Source organism: Nothoprocta perdicaria, unplaced genomic scaffold (assembly GCF_003342845.1).
Source record: "Nothoprocta perdicaria isolate Ctin4 unplaced genomic scaffold, notPer1 scaffold_12, whole genome shotgun sequence".
Lineage (NCBI taxonomy): Eukaryota > Metazoa > Chordata > Aves > Tinamiformes > Tinamidae > Nothoprocta > Nothoprocta perdicaria.
This window is the reverse complement of record NW_020454316.1, coordinates 521135-531992: the sequence shown is the minus strand read 5'-3', so window position 1 is coordinate 531992 and position 10858 is coordinate 521135. Positions and strand designations below refer to the sequence as shown.

Genomic DNA, 10858 nt, shown 5'->3' with positions numbered 1-10858 from the left:
GCCCCGGGAGCGCCGGGAGCCGCGGGCCGGTGCCGCCGCCGCGGGAGCCCCGGGGCGCTGCCCGCTCAATGTCTCCTTTCTCGTTTCCCTTTCCCCGGTGCCAGACGAAGCCACGGACCCGAGCGTGGCCGAGGAGAGCTGGGAATGTGTGCGGCGCTTCTGCGAGCAGGTGAACGCGGACGCCGACGGGTAAGGCGGGCGCCGCGCGGGGCCGGCAGCGCCCGGGATGCGCCGGGCGCCCCACGGGAACCAGCACCTCTGCCCGGCTCCGGCGCGCTCTCACCCGCTCCCGTTGCTCCCCAGCCCGTCGCTTGCCCCGCGGCTGCTGGCACATAAGATCCAGTCGCCCCAGGAGATGGAGGCTCTGCATGCCCTGACCGTAAGTGCCTCCGGCCGCCCGCAAAGGGGGACGGCGTGAGCCGGAGCGGGGCCGCGGCGGGGAGCCCGGGGCTGTCTCCCCTCGTATGGGGAGTATAGAAACTAGGGTATAACGGGAGCAGCTGTTGTTCTTCCTCCCTTTGCAGCCAGAGGATTTTAGTGGCCCGCACAAAGGGCTGGGGGCTCAGAATTGTTGGTGATGGGGAGAAGACTCTCATGCAGAAATGCGTGTTTTGTCAAAGGGAAAATGCATGTTCCTGCTGCACAAAATCCCCAGTATCTCATCTGTGTCTGTGTGGTGCTGCCACAAAGTTCTTAGATGTAATATTGCAATGTGAAAGCTTTCAGAAACCTCCTAAGAGCTGTTCCTGCTGGCTCTGTTTGATACCGGTTTATTTTCTGCAGGTGCTGGAGACCTGTGTGAATAATTGTGGTGAAAGGTTTCACAGTGAAATAGCAAAATTCAGGTTTCTGAATGAGCTGATAAAAGTGCTTTCCCCAAAGGTAGGTAGTTGTGGTTATGCTGGATCTAGCTGGTATGAAATACTCTTTTCTTCAAATGGGATATGAAGACTTTGAGTTATTCTTACCAAGAGTAGAGATGTGCTGGGGAGCACGTGACAATGTTTTGGTGTAAACCTCCCTGTAAATGATACAATCATTGGCTTTTTCYTCCCACTAACGTTAGCAAGGGACAGGTATAGGATAGAGAGGGAACRCAAAAAGCCTTGAATAGTGTCCCCGGCAAGGCGTGGGTGAGCAAGGGGGCTAACAGGCCACAGCTGTTGGGTGACTGAATTAGCAGTGTTGGCTCTTCCTGCTCTCCAGGGATCCCTCCTGTGGAAGCTTTTCCCTTTGGTCCCTGCCAGCCCTGCTGGGACAGGGAGAGGTTCAGGAGGGGCCCGATGCTGCGGCCCGTTCCCCCTGCCCGGGACGTGGCAGAGGTGACGGGGCAGCCCGGGCTCTTCCCCCTTCTCCCCGTCGCAGGGTGAGCGACGCAGCCTCGGAGCACCAGGGCCTGTGTCCTCTCGCCCCTCTCCTCCTCGCAGCGCAGCTGGGACATCTTAAACACCCTGCTAGGCAATTCAGGAATCGATTTTCTCTGAGCATGGCTCATGCTTTCTACCCGGGCTTCGCTTGCCCTTATGTTATGTCGGTTAATGGCAGAGGAGCTGCTTTGGTCTGGCAAAAGTGAAGCCAAACAGGAAAAACTCTGCTCTTGATTCCAGGTTTGGGAAAGGTATTTCGGTGAAATAAGAAAGTCTAAAGAGGGTATTACTGTGGAGAGGTCTGCTTGCTGTTTTGACAGACCAGGTGTTGCTATTTGAGTTTAAAATGACTTCGTGATTTTTATCACACCTATGGGTAATTTTTAAGCTACTAAAGTGAATACTCACAGGCAGTAATGGACTCAGAGAAAATATCCAAACACCAGAAAAGGGCAACTACTTTCTCTTCTAGGGTTGTTCAGTTCAGTTTGTTCATTTGCCTTGGTCTGGCTGAGGCTRTTGGTGCCATTTGCATTATAAACGGTTAAGAGAAAGGTTTAAATTCAAGCACAAAACTATTTTCATAGAAATCACAAGAAAACTCTTCTTGGTTTCAGTTTCAAATAACTGCTCAGGGAAGCTTTGAAACGGTTTCATTTTGATTGCTATGTAGTGTCTGTGTAATCCTCAGCACTTCGAGCATTCTCCTTATGTACATCCACGGCTCTGTGTGCTATTTTATCTATTATAAAATAACACAGTTGATGGCCCTGTGAATAATGTGTTAGGAAGCCATTTGCTGAGTGATCTCTGTGTGCAAGCAACTTGGCCCTAGACCTCTATGTTATATCCGGCATTAGCTGTTTGGTTGTGAACTTTTTTCTTTTAAAACTTTTTCTTTCAGTACCACGGAGCCTGGTCTTCAGAAAAAGTCAAATCAAGAGTCACAGAAATAATATTCAGTTGGACGGTTTGGTTTCCTCAGGAAGTTAAAATCCGGGATGCTTATCAGATGCTGAAGAAACAAGGTTTGCTTCTGTTATTTCGGTTTCCTTGCGAAGCCACGTGCTTTCAGACCGCAGCGCTCGCCCGTGTTTGGTGACTCAGCCTTTGCCCCTATGCGTGAAGAAGGAAGGACAAAGGCCACACATATGAGGTTCCTCGGGTACTTAACGATGCACCTAACTGCTTAAAGAGACTTACTGCAGAGCTGCCTATTCAGTCAAAGATCGGTGTCATCGCGTGGCCTCTGTTCCCGCAGGATCCACCACTGTTGCTCGGGGAAAGATTGCAGGATGAATTCCAAGGCGCTCGGAGGCGGGTGCTCATGAGGGGCTTCTGGACACCCCCACAGAGCGAACCCTACTTGCCCTCATTTTGTTTTCTGCCCTGAAAATCTCATTTGGCTTTTGCCTAATTCACGGAGGAGAGGGACGTCATTGTGCACGCTTTGTGCTAAGGTGGCTCTGCTTCTGCATCTCATTTTGTAAAATTTTGGGGAGAATTGGAAGAGCTAAGTGCAAAATCCATGCTCAGCAGAGCGGTGGTCTCGGGTGTCACTGAACGAGTGTTCCTATCCACAACAGGGATTGTGAAAGAAGATCCTAAATTGCCGGAAGACAAGATTTTACCTCCTCCTTCTCCGAGACTTCGGAACTCCATTTTTGACACAGATGAAGAGAAATCCAAGGTAAACCTTAAGCTGTACATGTCTTGCTGTCTCCCTGCTTGAGAAAACAGTCATRAACTGGCGTTGGGGGCTGTTTCAGATGGCATGTATTCGCTGTGTTCTTGGTAGTGCTAATGCCCCTTGCTATATGAGGGCTAGTTCTTACAAAGGTTTGATGCTTTGCCAGGGGCTTTGCTTAGTCAGAAGTGAAACTTTTTGAGTTCCATTACTCTTCTCTTACAAATGGGGAAAAGTGAAGGATTATGGAGCCTTTCCACAGAGATAATCTATTAGATCCAGGTTTGTTTTTCTCTGAGCCTGACCTGTAGTGTGATCTATTTTGCCCATGCACCATTGACTTCTGTTCTGCTGCCAGCACGTGCAGGAGGCAACAGCAGGATCTTGATTAGGCTGAGCCCACGTATTCCCAGAATTATGRAAGGCGTTGCGGGGCTCTGAGCGCGCTGGTGACCGCTGAGGGTGGGCATGGCAGTGTGGCCGCGTYGCGCTCTAATGCTCTCCGTTCAACAGCTCTTAGCGAGGCTTTTAAAGAGCAACCACTCTGAGGACCTGCAGGCTGCCAACCGCCTCATCAAGAGCATGATTAAGGAGGTAGGCGCCGAGGAGGCGGCGTCTGGGGTGATGGGGAGGTGCTTTACACTTCAGTCCTTTGGCAGTGAGCCCCTCTATATGATCTGCCTAATATATGGCCCCATACTGGTATTAAAGGAGATAGCAGCAAGGAAACCTGGCTCTGAGGTCTGATTGGGAGCAGTTTAAAGGGACCAGATAAGGGGCTATCCTCAGTATTTGTTATTCCAAGGTTGAAGAGCAGGACTTGCTCCCTAAAATACACAGTTGTCTACTCTGGTAATGGAGTTCTTTATAGGGTGAGATTTGAACACCACCTCCCTCCGATGTCTTGTGCCCCCTTGCATCTGCAATGACACGTTAATAAGCAGCAGCCCCCCCACAAGGCTGTTTGAGCACACAGCCAAGCATGTGCACTGCTAGCACTAACCAAAATGTCTGCTTTTATTTTATTTTATTTATTTTATTTTACCAAAGGAACAAGAAAAGTCAGCTAAAGTCTCCAGAAGAGCGAACACAATCAGTGAGGTTTCTGAGAGTGTTAAACTCATGGGTGAATTACTGGACAGCTACAGGAGACAAGAATTATCTCAATCTGACCGTGACACTCTACAGGTGACTGCTCCTTCTTCCTACATAGGAGTCTTTTGGCTGACTCTAACTGGGAGAGCCCAGGGCAACGACACGCAAAGGGTGCCCTCAGCTTGCACGTGGGCAAGAGCATTAGGACGCAGAAATGCTCCCAGGGACCCTGTGAGACTAATGAAGCTGTCTCCTGCTGGGACACTTTGGCTTTCTCTTGCTGAGGTGTTTTTTTCCTGCAGAATCTGTTTGAACGCTGTGAGAAGCTGAGGCCGCTGCTCTTCCGCCTTGCCAGTGAGACAGTTGATGACGATGAGGCATTAGGTAATGTTAAAAATATGGTGCTAAAATTCCCTCCTTTGATTTCTGCTGTTCACTGAAGGAGTATTAAGCCCCACAGAGCTGTGCAGACTTGTGGCAGTGCTGAGCTGGGCTGGCACTCCTCATTCCTGAGTAGCAGCTTCTCCTACCTCACCACTTCGGAATACCCACATCTTCAGAAACCCACGTCCTTCACAGCCACACTCGTCCCTGCTGCTGCAGTTCTCTGCAGTGCCAACCCTTGCTCTTCTGGGCTTGTGCTCTACACTTACTGGGAGGAAAAGCTCTGGAAGGCTGTCGTGTGAGATGAGAGCTGACCCACAAAGTTATTTTGCTTGACTCTAAAGCTAGACTAAATCACTGGATTTCTGACAGAGAGCTGCTGCTATCYTTGGGTGTCTTTGCAGTTCCTCTGTTTTGAGGAATGGTATTTGCTTCCTCTGGGGGTGAGAGTGCTTAGGTAGTGCTGCAGTTGTGCTAAAGTTCCCCCCTTTCACTTCTAAATCATTCCCATGGAAAGCTCCTCCCACCTCTCCCCTACGAAGCTATTCAATAGCACTTGGAGACCAAAGCTAAACAATGAATCCAGTTTCCTCCAGCCAAGGCTGTTTCAGAGTCTGTGAAGTCTGAGCATGCAGAGAGCTGGAGTCTTCTGGAGTGTTTTCCCTAGAGATACTGATGGTTTTGATTTCTGTAGATACGAGACTGAGGAGAGCCACAGGAGCAGAGTATGTGCGTTCCACAGCTGCGCAATCCGGCCCTTCCCAGCCGGYTGCATTTCAGTCCTGTGCATCTGTCTGGAACTTAACTGTAAACCTTGCTGCAGYGATGCCGTGCTGAAAACGCAGATGTCTTGAGCTGCAGCCCCGAGAGCTGAGCTCCTGCTGGGCCCCACACCTCTTGTTCTCACCTGTCCGTGCCAGGGCTCTGCAGATGCAGTGTTGCATGGACTTGAGCAGACCCGTAAACCCTGCATGGGAGAGCAAAGTGCATAAGAGACAGCAGGGACTGCCCGTACTCGGGAGGCTTGGGCAGCTGGGATGGGATGGGGGAAGTGTTTATTTAAGTCTTTGCTTCTTTGCTTTCTTCTTTCCCTCCTGTTCTTCCCTTCCTGTCTTGCAGCTCCGTCCTTTTCTATATCTTAGCCCCTTTCTGTGGGTTTAATTGCTGCCTGGGGTTACTTCATGTCTATTAATCATCCTTGATTTTCAACCTCAGCACAGAAATGTTGCAGCAAAAATGATTTGTAAGGCATGGGTGATGGTCCTGCTGTACTCATCTCTAGTAAGCTTTCTAGTGTAATACTGTGCCGGTTGGGATACCCCAGGCTTTGCTTTGGATGCAGTGTAGCTCACAGGCAGTTTGGAAGGTGCCACGGAGCTGACCCTTGTGCTCAAACACTAACATTTTGTTTCTAATGTGTTTTCCAGCCGAGATACTGCAGGCCAACGACAAGCTCACGCAGGCCCTGGGACAGTACAAGCAGGTCGTGGCCGCGCACGAAGGCAGCGGCGCCGGGGCAGCCGCCAGCCCCGCTGCCGCAGCAGGTAGCGAGTGCTGCTCTACCTCCCGTGTGAACGTTTGGGGCTTGCTGTCTTTCCTCCTGGCATGGAYGATTGCTGGCATAAAAGATGGTTTTGGAACAGATGTTTTTGCAGATTTGTTTTATGTAAGAACAATCTTGTTTATAGYTTTTTCCTTGCTCTCTGTAATTATAATTTTTTTACATACATTGACTGAAAACGTTCCTGGATTTCTTTACCTGTGAGTCCTTTCAAGYGTCCTGAACCTACACGTGCGCTCTTCTTGGCAGGACTAACCTCTTTAACACGYTCTGCTGTTTTCAAGCGTGCCAGACGCCCCCACGACGGATGAAGAGCTACACCCTGATCGACTTCGCGGAGCTGGAGGCCCCATCCGAGTCCTGCACGGACCAGTCTGCAAAGACGAGCCCTGCCTGCCGGCACAGCAGCACGACCTCCACCTGTCTGCTCGAGGAGGACTTAACATCGCTAGGTTTGTGTGTGCAGCTCAGGGAAGTGTTATCTGTGCTACTAATTTTTAATTAAGATAGAAGAACTTTGATTTTAACGTTGTTCCTGAGAGGAGAAAGAAGGTTTTAGCTAAGGTTAGCTGTAAGTTGCCAGGAATCTAATTTCTTTAATAGTGGTGCACTGCAGTCTAACTGCTATTAGTCGCCATAGGAAGAACATGGTTGATGGAAAACCGCTGCTTCCTGTAATTGGCCTGTGCTTTCCATATTTTTCTTAGATTTCAACAACTCTCCTGTTGTAGAAAAATCACCATATGATTTGGGCTTAGCAGAGGTAAGTGATCCTTATATACTTTAGTCCCTGTGGTACAAAGGACAAAAATTAGATGGGTTCATCTCCTAGCTCTCACCATCTGCCTTGTTTTGTGCTAGAATTCTTCTGCCCAGAAGCAGACAGAAATTGACTGAGCAGTGAACAGTCAAATTCTGCTGCATTTTGCTACTAAATTAGTCATGTTTATTCCTGCTTTAAGTTCTGTTTACAAAGAAGGTTCTTCTCAGTGGGGCAGACTTTTGCTGCTGTTGCACAGCCTGAACTAGAAGTGCTTTGCTTTCCAGGCTGCTGTACACAATGGATACGGTGAGGCTGTAAGTGCTGTGCAAACACCGGGGCTGAAGGAGAGCCAGGAGGACAACTGCTTCGAGAAGAATGTGTTTTGGGACCCGTGTAAGCAGCTGTCTCCACCTTCCAGGATGAAGACATTATCCTTGTAAGCAGATTCYGCTCTGGAGGCCAGGAATACTCCTGTACAGCAGTGAGGTTTAGGAATATCTTTAAAATAGTACTGGTTAATGAAGGCAAGCCATCCACAGACACATCAGCTCTTAACCTGCAGTTATGCACCTGGTAATTCTGACTGCACAACTGCACACAAAGACCTCCCAGGGGTCAGAAATCTTGGGGAGCAGTTTCTGTGCGTTAGTAATGAGGTGTTCTTGAACTAAAGGAATAAAACCTTTACAGTCAGGTCTTTTATAATAATTTGTGACTCAAAAACAAAACAAACAAAACCCCTATGACTTTGACCAGCTTTCTTCAGCCTTTGACAAAATAATTTCCAAGGCATTCAGTTCATAGGGGATGACCCAAAYTAGTCATCCACAGAGCTTCGGAACAGGTGACTATTATCCAGTGTCCTGTCATAATACAGGCCAAGAAATGTTACTGGGGTTTCCTAGTCTCCTGCTTTGTCCTTAAGCTGTATTTGAATCTCACTGACTAGTGCCCCAGAGCAGCTGCATGGGACGAGAATAGACTTCTAAAGCCCTGGAAACCAAAGTCCATCTTAATGCTGCAACGGGAGCTTCCATGTACAATTGGGGCCATTTTCAAATTTTGCAAGAACACATGGAGTTTAAGCTTGTACTTCCTACCTAAAAGGGATGAGGATTAGGAATGCGAGATGGACCCAGCGAGGATGATATATACCACATGGTCTCCCAGGCATTATAAGCTTTCTGCATGCTTTTCTTTCCAGGGATTTATCACCAAAGAAACTGCCCTTTCCAGACCTTCCAAATAGCTCAGTGGCAGAAACTCCATTCTCCAGCCTAGGCTACGAGCTGAAGCCTCCTGCCTCTCTGCATCCAGCCTCTCATGATGCTTCTCTAGCAAATGTTTTTGTCCCTTTAATTTCAATTACACCAAGTAAGTGCAATGTTTTCTGTGCCCCAGCTCTGCTTTATAGAGCTCTTCTCTTGCAGGAGAGTAAGCCAAGAAAGCTCCATGCTGTGAGGGGTTCAGCCAGACAAAAATAGTGACTATTCTGTGAAGTGATTGTCGCATCTGGGAATTTCAGCAGGTGCTAGGAATCAAGCTGTGGAAACATCCCTGCTCAGTAGTGGGCAGTTTCCTGCCCCGGCTAAGGTTTGCAGTGGGTGTTTGTACTGTTTGACTGTGGCACTTCTACTGAAGTTTGAAGCAGCCCTTCTTTAGGCTCTTAAAAGATATCTCTGAATGTGAGTTGTCTCCCTTGCTTTTTCCTTGCTGCTTTTTCCATCTCCGCATTTTAATTTAACACTCTGTGGCCCAGCCCTGTGTCCACCTGCAGAGTCCCACCCTGGGCATGGCACGTGGCACCACAGTGTCTCATGGCAGGGTATGTCCTGCTCAAGGAGGCCTGCAAAGCCTTGGTCGTTCTTCTTTTTGGAAGAGAAGGATGGGTGCAAAGGCAGTCTGAGTGTTCCCTTCCTGCTGTTCCTCTATCCTCTGTCCATTGTTCTCCCTCGGAAGAGAGGGGCAGTTCCAGGCTTTGAGCCTCACCCTGTTTTGTCTCTGGCAGGCAGCATCTCTCCTCTTACTGTGTATGACCAGCATGGTTTCAAGGCCATGCTGCACTTCTCCAGAGACCCAGCTCCTGGCCGGCCAGATGTGCTAGTGATGGTTCTTTCCATGCTCAGCACGTCCGCCCAACCAATCAAGAACATCGAGTTCCAGGCTGCTGTCCCAAAGGTGAGAAGCCYGAGGCGAGCAGAATAGTGGGACTGCTCAGAAATGTCCTGAGAAGCAGGTTTGCTCTTTCTTTTTAACATTAGCTTTGTTTATTGGAAATTGCATGGCTCTTTTCCTCTGAACTGTGCACCCGTTGTATGCTGGTGCTTGTGGCCACAGTGCCAGTTTCAGAATATATCCCAGGCCTTGAGAGGAGAGAAGCAAKCAGGGCTGCAGGCCCAGTGCTTTGACCTGCTGGAAAAGCCTTTGCGTGGGCACATGCAACYGTCTGCTGAGGAACGGCTGCCTTTAGATGTAGGCCATGAAAAGGGATGTGCTTCATGAAACCTTTTTCACAGCTGGTTAAAGGGACCATTGAGGCAACTCCATGTGACCATTTGTCTTAACCTTGTAGCAGGAACCAAATGTAGGAGCAGGGCTTCTCTGGAATCCTTATGCTTTTTGGACAAAATGATAGTGTTTTTTTGTTCTCATCCGTGCATGAAGGTCTCCAGCTCTTTTTTAGTGTGGACCAAAATGTCTTGCCTTTGTTTTCTCTTCCAGACCATGAAAATAAAGCTGCAACCAGCGTCCGGCTCTGAGCTTCCCGCCTTCAGCCCGCTCCTTCCGCCGGCAGTGCTGTCCCAGGTCCTGCTGCTAGCCAACCCGCACAAGGTGGGTGTCGGTGCTAGCGCCGTGGGGCAGCGTGAGYGTGACGAAGGGCTGGGGGCTCGTCTGAAACATGGGGAAATTGTGATCTGTGTGCAGGGGCTTGGGCCGTGATGACCCCGGCCCTGCCCGCGCAGAGCTGCTGCCTGGCTAGAGTGTGGAGCCCCTTTTCTGAGGGTGACACTGCAGCGAAGCTGAAGGAGGAGCGGGAAAGAGCCGGGAATCCTCAGCATGACCAGCCTCTCTTTCTGTTTCTCATAGGATCCCATCCGACTAAGATACAAATTAATGTTCGTGCAAGGTGTGCAGCCCTTCAGTGAGGTGGGAGAGGTGACCGGCTTCCCAGAAGCTGAGCTCTGGAGCAGCAGCTGAACGTCCTGAGCCTTGGACATTGCCGTGTTGCCTTATCCGTGGGCAGGGAGTGTGGCCGGGAGGGCTGGCCTGGGCTCAGCAATGGCTCCTTTCCTTGGCGTCTGCTGTCTTCTCCTTGCCCTGGGTTTCCTTGCACGTGTCTGGCTGGGGGCTGTGAAGTGGCCGCTTCTGCCTTGCTCTTTCTGTAGAGCTGCCCCTGCTTTACAGGCCGTTGTGTCCTGTAGAGCCCTGACGTGTGGGAGCCGGGTTGCTTCTATCATGCAGTGTTTCCTTCCATGTTTTTCCTGCTGCTTTCTGGGCCCATCTTCCCTCTCTTGCTTTACATCTTGTCCTGAGTGAAAAAGACCATCATATGTCAGCCCTTCTGGCAGGCTGCTTGGTACCAGGAAAGGTTTCATGCCGGGCACCTCACCCCTGTTTTCCCTGGGGTCTGTATGCTTTGTGTGGATGGCAGCGTAAGGAAGGGTGAGAGGCGCTGTGCGGCCCTCAGGCCGATACGGTTTAGGTGGCCAGGTACAAAAYGGGGAGAGCAAATAAAGGGAAGGTTTTCAGGCCACTATGCGGCCGAGCGCTGCCAGCCTGAGTCACTAGGAGCTTGCCCAAAGCTGCTCTTGCCGCGGCTTCTTGCCTGGGGCTTCCTCAGCTCCCAACGTGTCCCTGGGGCAGCCAGGAGCTTTCTCCTTCCATGGCCATCCTCTCTGTGCGAGCTGAGCGGGGTTCCTGACTGCATAAAACCAACTTGTTCTGAGACCTGATTTGTGATGGTGTTTTTTTGTCCAAAGTCCCCTGAGTTGGTGCAAGGG

At 50.1% G+C, this 10858-nt stretch overlaps 1 protein-coding gene across 1 annotated transcript in view; it reads left to right on the top strand.

Moving 5' to 3' along the window:
- GGA2 (golgi associated, gamma adaptin ear containing, ARF binding protein 2) overlaps positions 1 to 10431 on the top strand; it is an 11302-nt gene extending 871 nt beyond the window's left edge. The window contains exons 2-17 of the mRNA XM_026053881.1: positions 105 to 189; positions 304 to 379; positions 784 to 882; positions 2272 to 2395; positions 2954 to 3057; positions 3568 to 3648; positions 4105 to 4242; positions 4452 to 4533; positions 5961 to 6077; positions 6379 to 6546; positions 6802 to 6857; positions 7142 to 7293; positions 8062 to 8231; positions 8866 to 9035; positions 9579 to 9689; positions 9945 to 10431. Coding sequence (XP_025909666.1) covers positions 105 to 189; positions 304 to 379; positions 784 to 882; positions 2272 to 2395; positions 2954 to 3057; positions 3568 to 3648; positions 4105 to 4242; positions 4452 to 4533; positions 5961 to 6077; positions 6379 to 6546; positions 6802 to 6857; positions 7142 to 7293; positions 8062 to 8231; positions 8866 to 9035; positions 9579 to 9689; positions 9945 to 10055 — 1844 coding nt within the window. The 3' untranslated portion in view covers positions 10056 to 10431. The remainder of the gene's footprint in view (positions 1 to 104; positions 190 to 303; positions 380 to 783; positions 883 to 2271; positions 2396 to 2953; positions 3058 to 3567; positions 3649 to 4104; positions 4243 to 4451; positions 4534 to 5960; positions 6078 to 6378; positions 6547 to 6801; positions 6858 to 7141; positions 7294 to 8061; positions 8232 to 8865; positions 9036 to 9578; positions 9690 to 9944) is intronic.
- The last annotated feature ends 427 nt before the right edge of the window (positions 10432 to 10858 follow it).